Below are 23,145 nucleotides of genomic sequence, written 5' to 3' on the forward strand. Positions count from 1 at the left end.
TTCGCTCACGGTAGCTGACACCTTGCGAAGGTGGAATCGACTGCAGGCCTTGCCTCTACGGGCGAGGGAGTGGCCTCCCTAGCAAAGCAAGCAGCCCTAGACGGCACGTTCAAGCCGCACATCCTCCATCCTCACGCTCCCACAGCGGCAGCAGCCTGAGCAGCACTTCGCAAACCTGCACGGCCAACACAGATCACCAGGAGCGCGACCGCCTTTCAGCCTCTGACGGAGCGGCGCGGTGCAAATTGTTCGCCTTCGGTTGCAAATCCTTCACTCTTGCTCGGCTGGCTGGTTCGAGAGGACTGGCAAGTTGTTCGTGGGTACGGACAAAAGTTCAGTGTTGATCGGGCAGCTGTTCGGTGATGACGCAAGAAAGTCGAGCTTTGGTCGCAAGATGACGAGCTGGTGTTCTCACGCAGCGGATCTGAGGTGCGGTACATGAATCACTTGCTCCCGCTACAGAGGACTCACGGAAGACTATATACCGGTCAAGTCCGGTGCGTTGCGCTACCTCAGTAGCGCACGGGGGCACTGCACAGACGCAGTGCTGCTGCTGTTGTACGACCTCTGCCTCGGCCGGCATTGGCTAAGCCCTCAGCCTTCAGCTGATGATGGCTCTTTAGAGTGGACACAATGCCAGGCGAGAGGGTCGTCAGGTGAGAAGGACAAAGAAGCACATGGATCAGAGGCTCGTCACGCAGGATGATTGCTATGAAAGCTGTATCACATTCGTATTGGAAAAGGAACAGAGAGCGAGACAATAACGGATCTTTCATTTCGGAAGTGTGAACCTCGAATGGCATATAGAAGCCAACATAGGCAGACTTCATGACCTGTGCACCTCAGGCCTTCTTCAGCGACATAGCCAATCGTATGTGACATTGCCAGCCGTGGTCGTGCGTTCGACGGAAGCACTGCTAGTATCACCACGTCCCCTCAGTAAAGACATGTAGTGCTTGCCGAGTACTTGCACCTGTTTAGAGACCTCTACTTCAGAGCAACACAAGAACGGGGGTTCTGACAGCGAAGGAGCTCCATAGCCGAAAGTGAACGTCGAGGACGCCCGATCCAGCCCACCAGTCTATGTCACTGTCAAGGTCACCCGGACTCTTCCTGTCCTAAGCTACTCTTGCCGCTTAGCAGACCGCGTCGAGACTTTTCAGAAGGGCACCGGTCTCGCTGCCTGTCCGAGCCTCTATGTTGGTCCTATTCACGGCTTCGCCGTCACCCCGACGCGACAACACTGCCAAGGGGAAGCCGACAGAGCAGTACATTTAGTCCGCAGTCGCTCTGCTCACTGTTTCCACTGAGTACTTCCCACTCACCCTGCTGAGGCTGCAACATGAGCTTGTGTGCACTTGAGCGAGGGTAGCCATTGGGAGAAGCAAGGCGATACCATCCCGCGACTACCGTGCCGCGAATGTCTTTACAACGCTGGAAGACCCGTATCTCCCATCCCAACAGACTCTTGATCTCTTTCCGGCGTCTACGTGTCCAGATACTCACAGTCATGGCACTGTCGGTAGTGCCTTCTCGGGGAGCTTGATCTTGTGTACCGTTGTCGTTGTCTTGCACAACATTCTCGTCCGTCTCTGGCAGCGTTTCCTCCATTTCCTCCTCCATCGACTCGTACATAGAAGCTTGCATATCATCGTCATCTCCCAGCTCTTCCAATCTGGGCTCCGGCAAGTCGTCTTCTAGGTCGGACTGAGAGGCACTCTCTGCACTTTCAATCAGGCATAGTAATAGCCAGGACCGGGTGAGATGAGCCCACTCTTGTTGCAGCCGTGACAGAGTCATAGATCGCAGGATGTACGAGCCGAACTCCGATCAGGGTACTGAGCGAATATTTGCAATACGGAAATCTGCACTACAGGCACCGCCGTTCGATGGCAATCGGCCCTTGGTGGAATTATCTACGCACCAGCTATCCGCTTCCGGAAGTGAGCTGCTTGCTGAATGCTGATGAGTCGTAGAGAGCCTTCGTCTCTCAGAGGTGATTTGGAGTCCATCACTCGTCTTGAGGTGACGACTTTTGCTCCATGCAGGTAGAGTGCATGTGATGCTTAGCTGCACTACCTATTACCTCAGCTTGGTACAGTTGTGGTAGCCTTGCCTTGTGGTACTGTATGCACAGATGCTTGAAAGACTTCATGGTCCATATCAACTTCGCCTTGCTGGCGCCTCCTGGCACCATCTTCTGCCTTCCTCGCGTGAGATTCAAGGGGAGCAATCAAGATCTGCCTCCGACGACTGACTACGGCCTCTACCGCTTGTCATCTGCCTGTCGTCTTCATGAGCTTGGCTGCAGCGCCATAGGCGGCTCTCGACAGCATTGCCAAGGTGACGTATGTGCTAGGCGATAACCTCCCTGTTGCGGCACCTCATCGTCAAGGCGGCACGATCTTGTCACCATGTGCTGAAGGTGGGGTGCTGGAGGGATGTCCGAGCAAGAACGATATGTTCAGGGCAGATCTGCTTGTCGTGCGGCCCGTAGCAGAGCCACAAGTAGTGGCACAGCCAGTGAACTGGGAGATAAGCAAGCTATGGGACGCCGGTGTAAGTCTTTCCCATGTTTGCAGTCTTAGCGGAAAAAGCTCTACGTCTGCCTTCCACTGGTGCTGTTTGTAGCCACTGTTTTCTATCGTCGACATCGAATTCGCCTTGCGTCTGAAAGTGTTTCACCAGCGATGACCGACTTTCTGGAGCTCTGCTCCTGAGCTTGGCCGCTTTCGGAGAGGGAGCACGCCATTGATGCCCGAGATGTAGGCAGTGAGCTTCTCCAGCTCTGAGATCAGTGGAGCGTTCGTGAATGAGAACTTTCAGTCGTCGACGACGAGCTGAAGACCTGTCCGCCTACAGCTGTGACTGCGATGACTTGGACTGCGTCTTCCAAGTACGAGGAGGGATACATAGTGGCAATACATTCGGCTGTTAGCGGGGTGGCGCCGTTCGTATGGGTGTCCGCAGTGGCTGAATTGACCGGAAAGATGTCTCTTTGAAGACAGAATTCATCGGTCCTCTTCAGAAGAGGCAGAGACGGTGTGCCGATGTTTTTGCAGCAGAGGCTCGACGTCTTCGGCTCCTACTTCCTGCTCGATCAGTTCGTACGTCACTGGAAGGTACCGCACATCGCCTGAGTTACGAAGATTGTCAATCTTTGTAAAACTATTACCAAAAAGCGCGGTCAGTGCTCGTGTCACAGAGGGAGGCTTGCTTGTCCCTCTGTGAGCTACACTTGCGGTATGTCCGGTCGCTCATTGCCTCTTCAGAGGCCTCTGGCATTGTCCTTCGCATTGAAGACGCTGGAATGTCCGCGAGGGTGTTCTCGCCTCCTTTCTGCCGAGTCATCCAGGGGATTGAACTATGGATACCGTGCTCAGACGACGGCAGCGTCGACTCTTCCAGACATCTGCTCCTAGAGCATTGAGGAATTGATCCTTGGACAACACACTGCGTTGTCTTCGCTGTGCTGGTATGCTTGGACTCGGTCGAAGGTTGTTTCTAAGGGGTCCGCCTTCCTTCTCGGTATGGATGATTTCAATGTTCTAAGCCTGGAAGAGAAGGAAAAGCGCTGAAACAGGCCCCAGACTCGTACAAGGCGCAGTGTTTAAGTGAATGCCTTGGCTGTAGCGTTCGGGGTTGCATGTGCTATGTCTACCTGTCCTCCTGCTGAGGGCCGTACTTCCTAGCTTGCTCGCTCTCCGTCTGCTGACTGTCGCTCCTCGCGCCCAGCGCGATCGATGGGATCCTGTGTCAGGTAGGGTAGTGTGCGGACTGCTCAACTCGGCACGACTGCTTCTCAGTGCTTTACTCGGCGTCTCGAGTGACAACGGATGAGAGAAAGACAAGTATGCTGCCTGTTCGCCTTGATGGCGTGAGCCGCCCAAGGTAGGGAAGTCTGGCGGCGACAGGATAGCATTGGCTGATCAACGTCTATGGCTTGCGTCGTCAAGTGCGCATCCCCATCTTGCACTCACCCCAGTAAGAGCTCGCTTGCCTCTGCAGCTTGGCGGTGTCAAGCCTCGAGGTTCCTGCGAACCTCCGAGGTGTACACTTGGACCTCGTGTTGGATGCTTCTGCTGATTGTCCATCTGTCGCTTACTTTGCAGAGCTGTGGCCTATGTTGTGCTGAGTATAGAGCTCCAGAACAGTCCACTCATCCAGGACAATCGCTTCATATCGGCCCTCAACGTCCACGCTCGCTTTGGACCGCGCTGCATGGGCCTGGATCCATCATCGATCGTCCGACCGCTATGGTGTGTCTGTGTCTACCGTCTTGGATCGAGCCCAGTGTTAGAGTGAGAGTGACCTTGTCTAGCACTTGCGAGACATCATAATGAGCGGAACTTGAGCCCCTATCGGGTCGATCTCGGAGTCTGCTTCCTGAGGATGTCAACCTTCTCTGAGTCTCATGACGAGACGTCTGGAGCGTCGGATGAAGTTCGCCAGGTCGGACGTACAAGGAGACAGTCGTGAGCTGGTGGGCTTGGCAGGCGAGGTCAAGTTTGGCTGGGTAAGAGTGTAAGGGTGTCATCAGACGCGAGGAGCGGAAAGCGACAGCAGCACGGCCGCGTCAGGCCAGTGCAGCTCCGGAGTGCGAGCCATACCAATTCCGGTTCGGAAGACGGCATGTCCTTGCGTCCCGCCTTCGAGCACATCACACCGCCAGTGATGTGCTCCTACCTTTGATTACATCACCTTCGCTTCCTACGAGCCAGCTTCTGAGGTATTCTCAATGTCACAGGAAGTCGGATAGATCAGAAAGGAACAGGGCAAGACGAACCCACTCATGTCCTAGCTCTCTCGCACTGGCGTGGTGGGGCAGACATCCTCTTGAGGTCAAGATCAAGGTAAGTCGAGTGTCGAGCCAGGCCGTTCTTCCTCAATGTCTCCTCCCTACTGATCACTCTACCCTCTACAGACCACCGAGAGACCTCCGGTGTCAAGTCTACGAGCAGATGCAACCATTCCCTCTTCTCATCTGCTCAGCGGAACATACAGTATCCACGAGTCCGGCTTTGGGGCGCAAAGCGTCAAGGAATCCTCGCGATCTCGACTCCTCTTTGGGGAACTGGACAGCACGCACAGAGCGAGACGCCATTCTGCTGAAAAGGACAAGCAGGGACCTACGAGCCGCAGGCAGCAGCTTCCGCTGAGCGGTGTACAGTACTCCAATTCCTCCCGTAACGTCCTTCACTCACGGAACATCCGCCGCTCAACAGGCCTGTGACCACACAAGCTCTCGCCCTGCATTCTTCATCATCTTTCGAAGGTGGGCAGAACCGCTGCAGAAATTGCACAGCTCAACGGTCGAAGGTGTCAACTAGTTTTGGTGAGGCCATTACGACAACAATGAGAAGACGGGGAAGGCTGGTAGAGGCAACAGGGCGCTACTGGGACCGCTGATCTTGCTTTTTGCCCAGAATTCAGGAATGGAAGCGTATCGGTGTTGAGCAAGACCTGGTACCCATCTGTAGAAAACAACGGCCATTGTCTGTGCTCTCTATCTCGCCTCTCGTGCGTGCTTGTGTCTCCACCCTTTGGCCCCGCAAATCAGTCCCATCATCTCCCTCTTGTCCCTCCTCTCATCTCTCTCCACTCATGCATCGCCCACCTTCACTCCATCTAAGCTTCACTGCAAGCGGGTCACGCACACCTTCTCCAAATCTGCTAGCAGCTCGCTCTCTCGCTCATTCAACTCATGTCATCGAGCCAAAGAAGTGCGTATCCGATCCTCTGCAGGGTCCTCCTACGCCGAACCTTTCGGCGCGTGGAGATCGAGAGGCCTGCGCTTGCGCTTTCAGTTTCGCGTATGGGTACACCTCCACGAGATTGAGATGGATCTCGAGCTTGAGGTGACGCTGGTGCTTGATTGTGGAAGTGTCGTCGCTGAGATGCTCGAGGCGTGGCGATTCGGGCAGAAAGTGAGTCTGATGTCGAGATGGAAGAAGCTGGTGATGCTACAGCTGAAGTCGGGTGCGCAGCTGAGTGCTCATGTGCCGTCGTAGATGAGGGTGAGAGAGGGGCAGCGCTCGATGCCTTTTCTGATCCCCTGATCTGGACCAATCTCTGCCTACTCGCAGGAACAGGAGCAAGAGTACCGTCCGAATTTCCTGGCGAAACGGAAGCACCAACTTCAGCATCAGCCTCAGCCTCTGCCGCGTCCTCGACTCTAGCAGGAGCCAAACCTGATCCTGCTGGGTAGCCTTGCGTTTGAGCTTGCATTTGAGGTCTAGCTCCACCTCGACCTTGAGCTGCCGCCGGAGAAGGAGAAGACGGAGCGGATGAGGATTCGGACGAGGCCGATGACCCAGATGGTGGTGGTTGCAGCGTCATGTCGAGAACAGAGATGATGGGTGAGACGCCCGATCGCGGAATACCTGGAACTTTGAGGGGGCTGGTGGCGGGAGCTTTGTGCTTTGCCTTGGGCTGGCTTGTTGCAGAAGGACGAACCTTAGAAGGAGCGGGAACCTGGGACTGAGGCTGAACTTGGGAAGCAGCCTGAGATGGTTTCTGAGCTCGGGCCTCAACTCGCTCCTGAACATGAGGCTGACCCTGAGAAGCAATCTGAGTAAGAGGAGGAGCTTGAGCAGCAGCGCCAGATGGACGCTGGGCTGGCGTTTCGCGAGAGACTTCAGCAGTAGCGGCAGGCTTAGCTCTGGCTGCACTCGCAGCGCTGGCATTGGGAATTGTTCGGTTGTTGAGTCGCTTGGCATTCTCAGGCACAGGGGCTGGAAGAGCTTTACGCTTGCCGGTCATCGCTGTAGGAATTGGGACACAGCGAGTCGCAGCGGAAGGAGCTCTGGCAATGCGCACCTCACCCGAGGTAATAATGGGCTGAATAGCTTGACAAAGACTGAACAGCTGAGCGAGCTCAGGTGTGGCAACTTGCCCACGGCCAACAGCATGTACAGAGCGTGGCGGCTGAGCCGAGCGAGCTTTGCTGAGTCCCTGCAAGTGCAGACTCGCGATCCTGATGTCGAGGAACCACTGACGACGACCGAGCCCGCCTTCCTCCCATGCACAGTCGTTACGCCTCATAGTGACTATTGCATCCGCAAGAAAGTTTGAATTGGTCGCGCGAAGGATCCGTGCGAGGTCGACTTCCTGAGGTTCCCCTCCGTGCTTTGTGAGAATTGTGCATTTGAGTGGATGATCCAGAGGTGCACAGACCCAGTAGTGCTTATCATGGTACCTCAGCTCCCCATCGTCGTCGTCCTCGAAGTTCACGATCGGATGGCGCTGTGCTGGGGGTAGGTCAAGACATACTCTCGGGTCGCCACCGACGGATGTCCAGATTTTTCCGAACATGTTCTCTTCAATGCCTAGTCGAACAGAAGAGATGCCCCTGACGAAGCTTGTGCATGGACCAGGGGCGTCGTGCCCTACAAACATGAGGTGAGGGTACGTGGGATCGAGACCTGGCTCGACCTCACGCTCGATGATGATGTCTCCAAGAGGGATGTACGGCAATCTTCCATCGCCAGGATAGCGGATATGAATCGCTCGATCTCCACAGGGCCCCCTTCCTGAGCGTCCGTATACGATGCACAAGATCGGATCATCAGCATGAGGATCGTCCTCTTCTACCTCACCGTGGGGAAAGTCACTGTCGCAGGTAATGTACGCTGCTGGACGGATCTCGATGTCTCCCGTCTTTGAGTTGGTGATAAGATAGCGTCCAGTGGGGGCACGCTGCGAGACCACTCGAGGTTGGCTGAAGGCTTCGGCTTGACTTCTGAACCTGACTCGGCGGTGGGGCTGAACGACAGGCAGATCGATGTACTCGCGCTCAAAGTCGCTGCCCGGGCTCCAAGGAGAGCCAGCTGGAGAGCCAGTAGGTGGTTGTTGAGCGTTCGAGGTCTTTTCATTGCCAGTCTTGGATTGGGCTCCGCTCTGGTCTTCGGAGTCGGTGTCGCCCTCAGCGTCTTCAGTGGACTCTGCCTGGCTCCCACTTCCGCCCTCGCCGTCTTCCTCAGCGTCCACGCCAGGGTGAGAATCCTCTGTTGCGCTGCCATCAAGCTGGCTCTCGGGATCAGAGAGGCTGCTCGAGCTAGACATAACGGCGCATGTATGCAGGTGCTTTGAGTGCAGAGCAGGCGGACTTTAGACCACAGTAGGTTGGGGAGGCTGCGAGGGGTGCGTTGGGGGAAGCTGGATCGTGAGAGAGACGTGGGTTCGGAAGAAGGTGGATGAATGCAAAAGAGTGGCAGGATCTCATGGGATGGGATGGATGGGAAGGAGGGCAAGAGCTGAGCCTCCCTCTGACAGTCGCGGCATGGATCACACTTGTCCAAAGACCAGCGTAGTGTAGCTTGCTGTGGCGCAACTTCTCTGCCTGCCTCGTGAGTCTTTGCCATGACGCTGCGCCGCGTGTGTCGGTGTTGGAGTACAGACGGAAAGAGCGACGCGTGTGTGCTGCGTGCACTTGCCACTTTCTCCTCGTTGCGACAAAGCACTCACTGCTCACTTGCCATCGCCTCGAGCCCTGAGCCCACATCCAGCACCACCTCCACCCCCCACTTCGGCATCCCATCTCACCACCTCGCCTCTTCACTGTCCTCCTAGTCGATGTGTGTAGAGTCATCATCAACAAAGTCTTCCAGTCCACCTCAGTGGCAGTGCGATCTCAATACTTCCCGCCAGTCAAGGAGGAACAGCTCAACGACACTAGCAGCACACCAGGCGCCCTTCTGATGTCTTGGCAGGGCAATGGCTCAAAGAAGGACCATCGGGCAGCCAACCAGCCAGAAACTTCGACCTCCCTTGCGAGAACAGCAGACAAATCAAAATGGGACCGATACGAATGTGGCTGGTAGTCCAGTACGACAACTCAGAAGGTCATCTGGTGGATCGTGGGCTTCTGCTTCAAACTGGGCCGTCATGGCAGTGCTGTCGCCTCCGATGTCTACGAAGATTCACTTCTGGCTGTCTGGCAGGTTTTCGGGAAGCTTTTCGCGAGAACCACTTCTCTTACCATCAACGAAGGCAAGCAGTCCCTGTCTTCGATCATGGCTATATCACCCCTCTTCCTCTCGGCTCTGCAGGTAGCGCACCCAGGAGGTCGGACCTCTGCACCTGTGCTAGGAATGCTATCCGAAGCGGCTGTCCTCATACCGCATTGAGACATGGACACCAACACATTTAGCTATCCAAAACAACACGTATCGCTGATATGTGTCGGACTGTGGCGCGAATGGAAGCATCCTTTAGCTTCCACCTGTAATTCAAGCTAGGAGTAGGAGGCTCTCTTGAGAGACGGCTCCTGAAGGAACCTCTCACACGATACAAGCGGTGACACTCTCACCGCATGGCTCTCCCACGGCTCTCTATGGGCATCGTCGGCGTTCTTCAAGCGACGATGATTGAGAGCTGGAAACAGGACGCTGTCACTCGTCAAAGCGTCAGATGTACAGTACTTAAATATCGCCCTTAGTCTCTCTTGGGCTTTCGCCCTACTGCACCTCCTCGTCTCTCGGGCCCCATGCGACTCAATATCGCGCCAGCCCGCCTCAGATGTCGAAAGCGTTATGGTCAAGAGTCTCTTTCTGTATTGTGGCAGCCATCCATGGCTAAGGACTCAGATGAGAAGCAGTGCAATTCTGACAGAAGCCTCCAGGACGGGACGTGAGGAGAGGAATTTTGGCATCGGGATGAACAAGGGAATGTATGTAGTCACATTGCCACTGTTGCGCGCTCGATAGGCATTCTCAATCACGCAAGCTTTGGCACCTATAACAAGCACACGATACGGTCGATCCCGATGTCTTGCAGGAGCGGCGACCACGAGTGTGAGGTACATCTCATGAAGAGAGTCAGGTGAAGCAGACCTGCCAGATGGCGGTGCTCACGCGTTGAGATGCTGCGTCCCCCAACCTCACCATCCTATTCCCATTCCTCACACACAAGAGAGTCAACTCCATCTCCCATCAGCGCACGAGGATTTCACTGCATACCAAGCAGAAGAGCTGCTTGGCCTCGTCTCCAACGGTCGAATATGGACACTACCACCGGGCTACCAGCGCACCTTCACTTCGTCTCTGCAGTCGTGCAGTACAGTATAGTAAACCATCTCACTGCTCTGCATGCATCAGTACAGTACATGTACAGTATCAGCACTGGTACTGCGTTGGGCCACTGCTCCCTCCCTTGTCTCTGGAAGTCGGCGCGCTGGAAGAAGGGTCTGCCAGCACTTGATTCACACTGGCATGTCTGGCTTCTTCGCTGCTGTGCGACAGTACGGCAGTTGCAGGACCCAAGCAGCGATATGCCTGTATGCTGAGCGGGGCAAGATTTACCGTACGTGCGTCCTCTGGCGTTTTGAGGCGAGGTCAATCAAGAATGCGTGTATGATATCTCTTCTGAATCAGTACCATACGACGCAGTACTCAAGGCAAGCTCCCCTATGTCTGTTGCCTGTTGTGCTACAGTAGAATAAGCCATAGGTCATTCTCACTGCATCCAGGGCGAAAGGGAAGGGCAGAAAAGCAGGTGACGTGTATTTATTTCTTCGACCTGGATATGAACAATGTGAAATGAATCGAAGTGAAGCGCTGGATGGGAGAAGCCACAGCTGTCAGAGGCGAGATGGCGCGTTGCTATGGGCTGGGACCGTGGAGATGAAGCTGGTGCTGGGACTGGCCCTACATTGAACATGGAGCAGAATGAGGGGCGTACAATGACTCGTCAGCTGGTTCAAAGAGCATGCGTTGTACCCAGAGTGGACTGAGTGAGAAAAGGCACGCATGGGAGAAGGCAATTTCTTGGCCGATGTGCTGCCGAGTAACTTCAACTCGAACATGCTTCTCTGCTTGCGTCTTACGTATTGAGGTGGTGCGGTGGTGAAGTGGTGAAATGGTGAGATGGTGAAGTGGAGAGGTGGTGATGTGTCGCCTTGACTTCTCGGGTTCACCTTTGATGTTGACTCTAAATCTCCCTCATCTCTCGCAACTCCGCAGGTGCAGTGGCTGGGTTTGCCTCCTGTTTGCTGGGCTGCTCCTTCCTGGATGGCGCGAGCATAGCTCTGACAGCGCTCTTGAGTTCTGCCTCTTCGTTCTCTTTGAGGGAAACGACAGGTCGAGGAGGAGGCGTGCAGCTGCTAGCGCGAGCAGTAGAGAGAGGTAGTCGCAACTCGTCCTGAAGAGCATCGAAGAGACGGAAGTCCACATCGAGGCCGAGATCGATGCCAGGTCCAGTCGGAGGAGGGGTGTTTCCTTCATCCTCGTAGTGCTCATGTTCCTGATTGTGGTCTCGAGTCGTCGCCTCTACCTCTGCCATTGAAATTGAATAAGGAAGTCCTTGAGGCTGGAACGGGTAATGAGAGACGGATGGGAAGCGCTCCAGCGGGGACCCTCCTTCGATTGTGATGCGCGGCGCAGGTGCGTCATCAGTGGAGCGAGGCTCAAAGACCATCCACGGAGGAGGCGCCAACGACTCAGGATCCTCAATCTCGTAGCCTGCGGTGACAGGCGTGACTGGCCCGCTGTAGAGCTGTGGTACGGGCTTTCGTCGAGAGGGGTCGATGTTGAGTCGAAGTCTGGGACGCGTGGTCAAGCCGGATTGGTCCTGCGTGGGAAGGGGCGGATAAAGTGGTATAGACGTGCCCAAATCGACTTCGGAAGCGGGCATGAAGTCGTACATCTGAGGTTGGGCCGCGGGCTCGTGTCGAGGAGGCGGTGGTGGTGGTCGCAGGGTCATGGTATTGGTAGCCCTCGCGAGGTGGCGTGAATGGAAAGAGGACAAGAAGGTGATGAGGATAAGACGCGTAAGGTACGAGGGACTCTCTTGTCCCCTTTCCTGCTCTGCGCGGTATCAGGTACGCACCGGAGCAACTGTTCGATGGTCGCGATCCTCCTTGACCGGAGTTAAGGGTAATCCCGCTTTGTTCTTGCGCAAAAATTTGCTGCGAGCCTCTTCGCCCGCCTGTGAACGCGCAAGTAGTGAGCAAACTCCTTGCAGCGTAATGAGATGGCAATTGAATCGCAGGGCTTGCAACCTTTGAGCATGCACGGAGTGTGAAGCAGCTTGAAGGATGGCAAAAGGCGAATAAACCTTGCTCGTAGCAGATCATGGCTGCAGAATTGCTGTACAGCCAGTGTCGGGCCCCCAATTTGCTCACGCTTGCTTGACATCGTGAGGCCAATGTGGGATTGGCGACTATACCATGTTGCTGATCTACGCAATGTACTATACTAGCTTATCTCAGCAACGGCAGAATGCGGCGGGCGCAGTGGACCTGCGCTTTCTGGTCTCTTCGATCAAGACAGCTCGAGAGCGTGCGCGGACAGACTGCAACATGTGGGATGTGTCCTTTGCCCCTCATGTCTATGGCCTTTGTGCCCGTCCTTGGGTCACAGTGTGGATGACTCGTTGCCGGAAGGTAGGGCTCATTGGTTCTACGAGAAAGCGTTGGGCCATCAGAGCTGGGAAGACCTCTCCCGCTTCACCGGCATCCATCCTCGATGGCTTGGGTCCAGTGAGGCCACCCCTTACCTCGCTTCTCCCCTCCTGTCTCAGCGAGTCTTTCAAAGTCGTAAACAGCCTTCGCCTCGTGTGGGATGTCTTGTCGGAAGAGAAGTCTCAGCTACAGCCTTCACGGGAGCCACGCAGACAGGAAAGAGTGTGCCAGGATACCATGGCCTCGGCCGCATGAACAGCCCATAGAGGCCTCGGGAGATTGCGCCAGCGACTCGGCCAGAGTTGCTACCATAGCAGTTCAGGTTCGAAATCAAATGGCATCCCTTCGGCATCAATATGCGACGCTCGCCTGGACGGCAGCATCGACCTGTGCGGAGCCAGCAGCAGTCTCGGGAGTGTGCTGTGAGGGGATGCTGTGCGAGGCCAGTCACCTCTAGCGTCGGCCGTTTTGGGCTTATTGAGGGAAGCTCTCAGCGACTTCAGTGACCGAGTAGGTCGAAGAGGTCGAGGAGAAACGGAATGAAGGTTGTGTAGGCATGTTGGGCTTGAGAACGCCAGCCACGCCGAGAGACGATGGGCCTGATCTGCCAGGCAGGATACATGCGGCTCAGCCTCCACATTTGACAAGCATTTCGTTCATACCTCTTCTCGCCGACAGCGCACATCGTTCTTCTTGACAAGAGCATGAAAGATGGAGGCTGAAGCTGGAGTCTGACACAGCCAAGCAGCTAGAAGCATAGTGTCATAAAGAAGGACGCGGAGGTTCGGACGCGTGTCTGATCTACGATGGCATTGGGTCTTTGGTCTGAGGATGTCGCAAGAGAGGCCATGACAAGACAGTTGTATCTATCGAATGATTGTGAGAAATGACTCCAATGCTGGCATCGTATGTCACTGCTTCAGCGAGGCCAGGAGACAGGACAGGCGAGGTGGAATGGAAATCTGCTGCAGTCTCTCTGTTCGATTGTCCGAAAGATTCCCGTTCCGTTCCGAGCTCCGCCCATGTGCAGCTGAGCTTCCGAGCCTGACGCACAGCAGCCGAACTTCCGTCTCACCGCAACCTCGCTGAGACCCTCACCACCATCAACATGGAGAATCCTCTTTGACCTCCTTCTCTCAGGTTATAGACCGGATCTTGTGCTCAGCTCCACACTGAGAAGTTTCTGCATCGTACGGACGCCTTGCGAGTGCTCAATGACCGAAAGGCCTGCACTGTACCGTCCCTGCCTGCAGTGCAGCATGGCCCTGGCCGGAGACGACTGCGAGGCCAGTACGTCATGTTCAGCAGTGGAATACGCAGCCGAGACTTCCGATCGGTAGAGCGGCCGCCACCACTCTCTGTTGCTTCAGCGTCTAGATCGGGGGGGTGTGGTAGCAAACAAGTGCGCCTCCTGTCGCCCTCTTGCGCCTTTGCTCCCCCCGAATATGACGTTCGGAATGCATCGCGACCCTCGAGGACTCTGCACGACCTTTTCGGCGAGGCTCAGCAATGTATCTGCCGCTACTGAAGTTGCTCTTTGATGCTTTGTAGATGGGCGCGAGGGTTGTGGTAGCTGGTACCTGACTCTGCTTAAGTCCGGTGGGAACGTGATACAATGCTCGCGCTGAAGCACTGTGAGTATCGTACCTCCGGCAGTCGCGGAAGGAATCCGCCGTAAAGGTCGATGTGAGGCAAGAAGCTTTGCCCAAGCAACGCTCGTCTTGTCGTCGTCGTCACATTGCTCTGACGCTTCCGTTACTTCCTTCCCAGCGTCCTCGACGTTTGCTCGCAACACATGGTCCATTGCTCTGAGCCCCGCGATCGTCACATGACATCAACCACAGCAATCTTCAATGTGATGCTACGAGGCAACGCAGTTCTTGTTGCCTTTCCTTCCTTCGCCTTCCCTGTGTTTATAAAGATAGCCATCCAGAACGGCCCCTCCTGGATTCGCTCTTCATCCATCACTCCTCTCCGCCTCACTCATCAATCCACAAGCATCTCCAACCATCGACTACCATATCAACTCCATAATCACTCAGCTACTCTATCAGTAAGTCTTGCTTCGCTCCAATCTGAGCCCTTCTACAGCTGCTGAGCCCAACGACTGATAGACTCACTGCCCCTACTGCCTACTGCCAGTCATCCTAATGCTCCTAACTTATCGGTTTCGGTCAAACTACTTGGTGAGACGGCTGGTCGTTGGTATACCCAGCTTTGGCCAGGACTTGAAGCCAGCACGACCCTCTAGGAGCTGGAACCCGGCCGACAAACCTCACGGCACCCATCAATGCGCTGGAAGCATGTGCTCCGGCTGTTGAGAGCGCCTGAGCCAACGAGAGGAAAGGCTGGACGCGGTGAAGGAGCAGCTGAAAGATGGGAGAGGATAAGGAGAACAAAGTAGATCAGCTTCTTCACCGCTGGTATACACAGGTTGACGTCATCCGAGGATGCTCACGTGACGGGCATATCGATGGACACGGTGAGTACTGGCTTCGTACAGTATCATCATCATCAGTACGCTCGTCCTTTCGAGGGGTTCAACGTCTTGCCCTGTGAGTAACCCCATCCTGTCCATCTCGCACGTACACGACACTGACTGTTTCTCTTCCGTTGATGCTGTCCCTTCTGCTACGGCCGCTGCCCACAGCCCAATCAACAACAACATGGAGAGGAATACGTCTACTCACCCACGAAAGGCAGACAAGGAGAACAAGGCTGCTCCCCCCGCCCTTTGTATCGAGATCTCCGAGGCTGACTTGGCCCTGCTGTCAGAAACCGGAAAGGTGGCTCGAGAGCGACGAGGCAAGACGTCTGCGACTGAAGATGAATCGGACGCTGCCAAGAGGCCAGGAGTACCCCAAGATGCAGAGCCCTCTCGTGTGGTCAAGGAGAGTCGCCCTCGCTTGTGGCTGTTCCTGCTATCACCCGACGGCAAGCAGTCACCCATGCTGATCTGGGCCCTGGGGCGTGGTGTGCCCATTCAGCATGCCCTTTGTGTCTCGGGCTCAACAGCGCGCTAGAGATCGAGTCCGTGCTTACGGAGCCCAATGATCTACCAACGCCATCGGCGAAGAGATCAGTCAGCTGCGCATGTCTCTGGAGTGAGACACTTCAAGAGTCAAGGCCCTTCCTCAGTATCTTCAGCCATACGATGATCTATCAGGGACCTCAAAGGGGTTGTACATGTCTGCTCTCCATGTTCCATCAGCAATCACTTCGTACGCCTCATGCACCCTTGCACAGTCGCAGGGACTTTGACATATACTCATCGGACCATGTGAGCCGATCGAGTGCAAGCCGTCCCCAGAATATGGGGTATCGGGCACCAGATTCTGAGGCCACTGTATGTATGTATTCGTCCTACAAAACGCCATCCTGTAAAGAATTGAATCGCAGTACACCTCTCAAAATATACATTCTAGACACACAGCACTGTGTTCATCTCCAATCTGATATAATGCGACCCGTCTGACAATGGTAGAATCAGGTGGAGCCCGTACAGTGAGACTATTACGAAAGACGACAGCCTAGCGTCTCCCGACCTTTCTTCAGCTCTCTTCTCTCCTTGACGGCCTTCCGACACCGCCTGCTCTGACCATGCAGGGAATGGAGACCAGTCAATGCAGTATGATGGTCGAATGCTGCTCCTCGCTTCTGCCATTAAGATCCTTCTGCTTTCACTTCACTCTACGTGCCACCTTGCACTGTGCTGTATGAGCCACTCCCCTCGAGAACACACACACAGGCTCTCTATGGCGCTTTCTCTAGCACTTTCCTTAGCGTTGCCCTCACGCCCTGTTCGATACGATGTGGCAAATGAAGGAAGAAATATTGTGTTTTCTTTTGGTGGCGAGGGAAGTGACAATGAGAACATGGGAGCAAGGCGTGTTCGCCACAGATGGGAGAGCGGAGAGGGAGCAGTGCTCTGCTCTCGCCTCCCACTACCGAGTTGTCGACTCGAGGGGACGGGGTAAGAACGGAAGGGGATGTGGGGAGATATAAGCAAAAAGACGAAGGCAGGCGAGTAGAGAGAGATGGAGCAAGATGATTCTCGTGACCTGGTGAGGACGCTGAGATGGCGTGACTGAGCGATTTTGTGTCGTCTTCGTTTGGTGAGGTGAGAGCTGGGCGATCTGGGCTGGAGGAAGCAGAAGACGAGGGTCGTATTGAGAAGAATTATATGAGACGATGACTCGCCGCGGCGTGAAGGTGTTGATGGTGATGACGGCGAAGTACCTCTCCGTTTGACCTGTGAATGAGGACAACTCATCGCGCTGAGGCTGAAGTCTGGAAGCTGAGGACATCCAGGCTCTTGCACTACTGTAGCATCTCTCCCTGTCCCCAGACTAAGTCCCAGCGAGCAGCTTTCTCTCTCAGTGTCCAAGCGTAGTCCTCACTCGTTGAAGCTGGCCCTGAGAGAGCCCACTTGAAGTCGGGATCGATGCCGATACCTCTCTACATCTAGACGTATGCCAATCTTAGTGGAGACCTCGAGCCCGCAGACCAGAGTTGAACACGTCCGCGAGCCGGTCCGGCTCCGTCCCCTCTACGGCTAGCAGCCGGGGGAGTGGGCTCGTGGGTGTGGTTGACGGGGTCGCTCGCGCCGCTGGTACCGCTGGTGTGGTAGTCTCGACCAAAGCACTTGACGTCGAGAGAGTTGTAGCTGTGTGGACCTGGGTGGCTCCTGGATGGTGTCCCAAGTTGAGCGACGTGAGGGACGCGAGGGTGGAGTAGCTGCTGCTCGTAGGACAAAGGAGGGCGAGGTGCTCTCTCGTACGCGCCGTGGGGATGAGAGCGCCTGCTGTGCCTCGAAGAGGAGGCAGAAGACGAGTTTGAGGGGGTAGTCGTGGTTGTGACGTCAACGGCAGCTTGGAGTGCTTGGAGGATCTGCTCGTCGGTAACGTTGACCACCTTGTTCTGACAGACCTGGCTGCCTTGATGTCTCCCTGTCTCGTTTGCCTTCTTTTGCCTCTGTTTTCCTTCCCATCGGCGCATCTTCTGCTTCTCCATTTCCCTGTTGCGCCTGCTCAGCTCGTTTCCTCGAGCTGCAAAAACGGTCCTGTGACAGTGGTCACACACACGCTCTCGTACCAGGATTCGTCCATCGGGGAGAATGAGCATGCGTCGACCGTCGCGCAGAAGGAAAGTGGGAACACCCATGACGTTGAGTGCCTTTTGGCCTGCAGAGGTTGCGGGGGTAGAGATTGGAGTGCTCCTGCAGGAGAAGTCGAGGTCCAAGTCAGAAGAAGCTACCGACGGAGCAGAGGACGCTGCAGTATAAGAAGGAAAGACGGTGTGGTCTTCGATGGGCTCGAAGGAGTAGAAGGTGCCGGGTGAAACCTCGTAGTAGAGGCCATTCTCCAAGTCCGTCGAAGTCTGAGCATGAGAACGTGTGTGCGAGCAGAAGCGTTTGACAAAGCCAAGCAGGCTCAACTTGCAATTGCGATGCTTGATAGACTCCTCGCGTGGGGGTAAGTGGCCAGTCAGGGAGCCGTTAGCGGATGGAAGTCGAGCTCTTCCGCAATGGTCTGTGCCTAGCGCCATATCAAAGCTGACCTCAGCAGACTCTCGCCAAAGAGCCTCAAGCGTGTCTCTTACGTTGCCGGCATCTCTCTGGTGCAGGATGAGCGTAGCGGGTCTGTAAGCGTGTAATTGGCAGAAGTGGGATCCACATCGCCAGCAGAGGACACGCTGGGTGGCCGCGAGGGTCAAGAGCTTGCCGATACCGGTCCATCTCAGTAGAGCGCTTGCGGAGGCGCTCAGAATGATGCGTGTCTTATCGAAGAATTTGCGGAAGATGCTGCTGCTCTGGTCGTCCGATGCGTTGCCGAGGAATGACAGTCTCCAGTCGTTCAAGAAAAGGTGTTCTCCAAACTTGCGCTCGCAGCTTGGTTCATGACATGTCTGCGCGGGTGCTGGCTCTTCGCAGAACTGCTTCAGCCAGGCGGCCAAGTCTTCCGGCTGTCCAACCCAGCGAGAGGAGTGTGGTTGAGCAACGGCGGAGTGCGCCCAAGGTTCACCGCTCGGTGTCGCGATCTGCAGTGCTTCGGAGGCGTAGCGGGAGTCCTGTCCAGAGCGGAGGATGTCTATGGCTTCCTGCAGGAGCTCCACGCCCTGTTCATCCAAATGCGCAAAGACTTGAAGCGAGAGGAGTGACGGTGCATTGGCGATCCTCAATCGTAGACGAGGGGAGAGGAGGAGTGACGACAACCCGAGGCAATAAAGAGGACGATGATGTTGGTGTCGAGGATTGTTGCTGATTCCTCAGAGCCCTGAAGGGCAGAAAGAGGGCGCTCAATATCTCACGCAGAGATGGCATGCTGTGGGAGTTGGAGAGGGTGGATGTAGGATCCAGTAGACAATGCAGCCTTGCTCGATCGTGAGGGAGCAGAGCAAGCAGAAAAGGGAAGCAGAGGATTCCCTTGGTCGGGATATCCACTTTGAGTCCACCGTCGTTGAGTTTGGCTTGAAAATCTCGATGTGGGAGAGGGAATGCCCAAGGGAGATTGTGTGGGGAAAGAGAGGCCGAATTGGGTTGACCAGCTTGATGCTCCGTTGCGAGGGGTATTCATGCCTCGAGAGGAGCGTGGTTCTTAAGCTTTCGAAGGCAGAAAGGTTCCAAGCACATCAGCAGCGCACGGCGATTGAGTCATTCTTCTGATGGCTCTTCGCCCACGCGCTAGCAATCGTGAAGCAGATCGTACAGCAACCAAGCTATGGAAAGAGGGAGGAAATGAGGGCAAGAGGTCCAGCCAGGAAGGAATCCAGGGCCCTACCCACGCTCCTTCCCCCTACATCCTTTCATCCCGCGTCGATTACAGGGTGATGGAAGGAGTGCATTCAGAATCAATTCAGGAACCACTCGGGGCTTGTAAACACCAGTTCAGGCACGCTTTGGGCCGACGGTCCGCTCTGAGATCCTCGGCCACTGCTTCGCTCCAGTGCCAGGGAAAAGCTGCTACCTCGCAGAGGACAAGAGCCGGGAAAAAGCCGGCAAAAGGCAAGAAGAAAGTAATCGTCCGAGCTCAAGGGACAGTACTCAAGCAGTCGAGAAGCTGATGGTGTAAGTGAGCTCGGAGATCCACAGGTGAGCAATGGCGAGACCTTGCTGCCGTTGCTTCTGCCCTTGCACATGAGCGCCAGTGAAAGGGAGGATGGGGTGCACCCTCTCTCGGATAGGTGGTGCTTCATCAGGTACGCACCTCGAGATGAGTAGGCGAGTGTCCCTCCTGCCTTCAGTCTTCGGCCTCCAGCAGCCTGGATAGTCCGAGGCGTGTCTGTTGTGCAAGTTGATTGATGAAGAGGGAGAGTAGGGGAATAGAGGTGCTGTCGAGACAAAGCCATGTACCCTGGCTGACATCCAGCGTCGACTTTTGGCGTATGAGAAAGAGAAAAAGGAAGGGAACCTCAAAGACTGTCTATACTCCACTCCACATCCTAATGACATTTCATTCCCACAGTCCCTCATCAGAGTACACGTCTGCTTTCAGCATTCTCCACAAGCCGCCTTGAAGGTACATCGTAGCCTTTTGCGCCGCACTCAGCTGCATGTCGGGTCCCTCTTGATGGCTGGAGTTCAGACTCGCATCAGAGACGTTGTCCCTGTTGCGCGTGTGATCAACTTCATTGTGGCGCCGACTGGAGGTGGACCGGAGAGTGTCGTTCCGCTGATCCCGAGACATGCTCCTACTATTGTCGAAATGGAAAGCTCTTCGACTGCCGCTACCGCTTGCACTGGCATCACCACTACGCAGAGTCGCAAAGGATGGACTCTGTCGGCCTCCAACTCTTCCTCCGCGTTGGACCTCGATGGAAGGATTGCTTGGCAGACTGGGCTCGTTCAAGTCCATCAGTCCTCCAGATGGATCGTCAGAATCGTACATCTCGAGGTCGGCAAGGCTGTACTCCTCATCTTCGTCATCGTCGTTGGCGACAGGACTTCCTGAGATGGAGTCAGACAGTGGGCGTCTGCCTCCTCTGCGTCTTACCGCCTGATTTGGCCTCTTCCTCTTCTTCGACGTCTGTCTCTGCCTCCCAGCAGCGACGATAGCGTCATCCTCATCCTCTTCTTCGTCCTCATCGTGTTCCAAGTCGGACAAGGGCCGATGCAACCTTCCATCAGCTTCGAACTTCAACACTTCAGAAGCTGCATCTGCAATCTGTCCCATCTGAATCAACATCAACATCTCGACCCTGCATACAGGGACAAAGACAGGCCAACGTTCCTCATATTCACACCCCAGATCAGAAGCGATATGGCGCAGACGAGCATCAAGACGTTTGATGGCGGTGAGGAAGGCAGGTGGGACGATGAAGGCGTCTTCGTAGAAGGTACTTGCTACGCTTGGTCTCGAGCTTGAGATAGTGGTGGAGTTGCAGGTGAGTTCGAAGTCTGGCTGGGATTCGGAAAGATGAACGACTGGAGATGAAGAAGATCCCCCATTCCTCCGCTCAGCTCTGCGTTGACGTCGACGAGCATTACGGGCTGCTGAGGAGCTAGCCAGAGATCGCCTGGAGGAGTTGGAGGGACGAGGTGAGGGTGGTACAGTACCAGGAGGCACAGAAGGCGAGGCAAGACGACGTCCAGCTGCATCGATGCGAGTGCCATCAGCGGCCGTAAGAGGGAAAATACCAGGAGGGAGGCTCGGGCTCGTGGGCAGAAGAGGTGTAGTAGTAGCTGACTCCGTGGCCTGCTCTTGCCTTTGTCGCCTGTCTTGCTCCTGTCTGACTCTCTTCTCTACCTCTTCAAGGCTCGGCCACCTGATCTCCTCCAACAACAACGGTGGAAACATAGTTGCCAGCTCTTCAAACATACCACAGAGTCCCTTCCAGATTCTCTCTGCAGTGAGTTGCTGAGATGACTTACGGGAGAGGGCATCGATGTGTCTCATCATGTATTGATGAGAGGCTCGAAGGGCAGCTTGGTATTGAGTGGGCTTGAAGTGCTTATACGGGTTAAGCTTGTCGGTGCTACGTGGATTGTAGAGGGGTCGACGCTCCTGGGTGACGGTAGAAATGGACGGTATGAAGAGAAGGATCAGTACACTGCTGACCTCCCAATCTTCTCATTTCTTCTGCGTCTTGCCTCCATCTAGGCACAGTAGCTGAGCAAGAAGACCTCGACCTCAGATTCGAACTCACCTTCTCCTCTTTGGGCAAATCCTGATAGCGCTTCATGCACAGACGGAGGGCACTTGCTCTGGCCAAGTAGGACGGGTAGGTAGCAGACGACTCTGAAGCGGCCGATGGTATAGCTTCTCGTTCTGGCGATGATGATGAAGTCGACCCTGAGGGTACGGCGGGTGTAGGAGATCTGGTGCTCGCGCTGCTGTTGGTGTCGGAGCTGACACTGATGGAGCGACTTAGCGCTTGATCGCGAGAGATAGTACGTAGGGTACTCAAAGAGGTGAAAGCTTTCGATGGTCCCTGTCCTGGAAGGTTGCCAGTGGTGGGAGGAGGTGTCGAGGCTATTGGGTGGCGCTGGTCCGTGGATCGGCCAGCTCGAGAGCCAGGCAACTGCTCCCTCTGCCTGTTGCCGTTCCTGTCTTCTGTGGACGAGCAAGGACCGATATCGTAGCCTGCTCGAGCCGTAGCAGAGCCACTTCCTCCTGCTGCAGGATCAAGCTGAGGTTCTTGCGCTGACGTGCCGTGTTCCTCTTGTGCTGTCTTTCTCCTCACCAGCTTGCACCTCTCTGCGATGCCCAGGTTCGCTCGGTAGCCTCTGCCATTTCCAGGTGGTTTGCCACTCTTCAAGTCAGGCCAGTAGAGCTGATACTTGCCACTTTCTCCAGGTGGAAGTCCGCCTGGTGGATTCAGGTAGCGCTTATCTTGGTTGAGTAGAGAGCCAGCGGCCGAAAGGATGGGACGAGTACGGTCGAGGGGTCCAGAGCGTTTGAAATTTTGCAGCCGGAGGAGGACACGGGGAAAGATGAAGGCGTCGGATGCACGGAAGAAGGGGTATTCAGTTGGGCATTCCATGCTGAAAGTAGCGGGAAAGGTGAGTGGCGAGTGGAAGGGGTAGGGTTGAGGGCCAGCGCAAGACTGACGGTGGACACTTCGAGTATGGCGGCTGTCAGGAGTCAAGACGAAGATGGCGGAAGAGTTCCTTCAACGGGCTCAATGGTGAAAATAGAGGGCGTGGTATTGTCAGGAGAGCAAGAAGAACGAACAATGGACGAACTTCTGAGGCCTGAGGGGCTGTTACAAGCACTTGAGCAAAGTCATCCCAGCTCGTTCTGATTGCTGCCTGATCTTGTCGAGCCTCCTCCTTCCTCGACTCACATGGGGGATGACTAGAGCAAACGAGTTGGTTGGTGTCCATCTTTGAGGCTCTGAGATTATGCCGAAGCTCAGGCTCGGATTCCGCAAACGTAAGGGGTTCGGGTCACGAGGGCGAGATTGTTTGTGGGCAGGCGTCGCTAGGGGCCACAAGGGGAGAAATGGGGACCAATTTGTGCCCGCCGAGGGCTGAGGGTTTCAACTTCTGGCCCGCACTGGGCAACATTGACATCGTTCGCTTGCTCCCTCCCTCGCCACCTCGACTGACGCTGTGATACTGCCCTCCATTTGCTGTCGCTACGAGCGCTGCAGAGCCCGCTAAGGTGCTCGTCCTCGCGATTTATATCGTCGTCGTGTTTTCGATGACCAGGACGATCGAGATGCTCATGGTGATGGAGAGCGTAGCATCGAGCGAACCAATTTTCACTCAGGTTCAGATTGCCTAAAAAGGTTCCATTGATTTC

The 23,145-nt window shown here is 55.3% G+C and overlaps 6 protein-coding genes across 6 annotated transcripts; 1 reads left to right on the forward strand and 5 right to left on the reverse strand.

Annotated features, from left to right (window-relative positions):
- Positions 1-1,136: 1,136 nt before the first annotated feature.
- On the reverse strand, positions 1,137-2,012 carry BCV69DRAFT_315271 (hypothetical protein; the record flags this gene model as incomplete). Its single annotated transcript, XM_025495187.1, has 3 exons — positions 1,137-1,243; positions 1,326-1,726; positions 1,921-2,012. 3 exons carry the CDS (start codon positions 2,010-2,012, stop codon positions 1,137-1,139), a joined length of 600 nt encoding a protein of 199 aa, XP_025344879.1.
- A 3,322-nt stretch (positions 2,013-5,334) lies between these two features.
- BCV69DRAFT_285765 (hypothetical protein) lies at positions 5,335-8,279 on the reverse strand (the record flags this gene model as incomplete). Its single annotated transcript, XM_025493493.1, has 1 exon — positions 5,335-8,279. A coding segment is annotated over exon 1 (2,362 nt), but the record flags the coding sequence as incomplete, so codon positions are not given.
- A 2,515-nt stretch (positions 8,280-10,794) lies between these two features.
- On the reverse strand, positions 10,795-11,933 carry BCV69DRAFT_127556 (hypothetical protein). Its single transcript, XM_025489193.1, has one exon. The coding sequence runs from the start codon at positions 11,698-11,700 to the stop codon at positions 10,930-10,932; it is 771 nt and encodes a 256-aa protein (XP_025344881.1). The 5' UTR covers positions 11,701-11,933; the 3' UTR covers positions 10,795-10,929.
- A 2,731-nt stretch (positions 11,934-14,664) lies between these two features.
- Positions 14,665-15,483, forward strand: BCV69DRAFT_127571 (hypothetical protein). Its single transcript, XM_025489194.1, has 2 exons — positions 14,665-14,955; positions 15,051-15,483. Exons 1-2 carry the CDS (start codon positions 14,777-14,779, stop codon positions 15,421-15,423), a joined length of 552 nt encoding a protein of 183 aa, XP_025344882.1. The 5' UTR covers positions 14,665-14,776; the 3' UTR covers positions 15,424-15,483.
- A 1,381-nt stretch (positions 15,484-16,864) lies between these two features.
- BCV69DRAFT_301905 (hypothetical protein) lies at positions 16,865-18,722 on the reverse strand (the record flags this gene model as incomplete). The annotated part of the gene is made up of 2 exons (XM_025494614.1): positions 16,865-18,517; positions 18,615-18,722. The coding sequence occupies 2 exons, from the start codon at positions 18,720-18,722 to the stop codon at positions 16,865-16,867; spliced, it is 1,761 nt and encodes a 586-aa protein (XP_025344883.1).
- A 1,129-nt stretch (positions 18,723-19,851) lies between these two features.
- Positions 19,852-22,381, reverse strand: BCV69DRAFT_295754 (hypothetical protein; the record flags this gene model as incomplete). Its single annotated transcript, XM_025493923.1, has 3 exons — positions 19,852-20,990; positions 21,270-21,402; positions 21,545-22,381. 3 exons carry the CDS (start codon positions 22,379-22,381, stop codon positions 19,852-19,854), a joined length of 2,109 nt encoding a protein of 702 aa, XP_025344884.1.
- Positions 22,382-23,145: the final 764 nt, after the last annotated feature.

Source organism: Pseudomicrostroma glucosiphilum (assembly GCF_003144135.1).
Source record: "Pseudomicrostroma glucosiphilum strain MCA 4718 unplaced genomic scaffold BCV69scaffold_21, whole genome shotgun sequence".
Classification (NCBI taxonomy): Eukaryota; Fungi; Basidiomycota; class Exobasidiomycetes; order Microstromatales; family Microstromataceae; genus Microstroma; species Microstroma glucosiphilum.

Bases quoted from the DNA above. Each gene is read 5' to 3' on its own strand.
- BCV69DRAFT_127556 (XM_025489193.1), bottom strand. From the start codon at position 11,700: ATGACCCTGCGACCACCACCACCGCCTCCTCGACACGAGCCCGCGGCC.
- BCV69DRAFT_127571 (XM_025489194.1), top strand. From the start codon at position 14,777: ATGGGAGAGGATAAGGAGAACAAAGTAGATCAGCTTCTTCACCGCTGG. The intron at 14,956-15,050 runs GTGAGTAACCCC...CGCTGCCCACAG, and splicing joins GGGGTTCAACGTCTTGCCCT to CCCAATCAACAACAACATGG.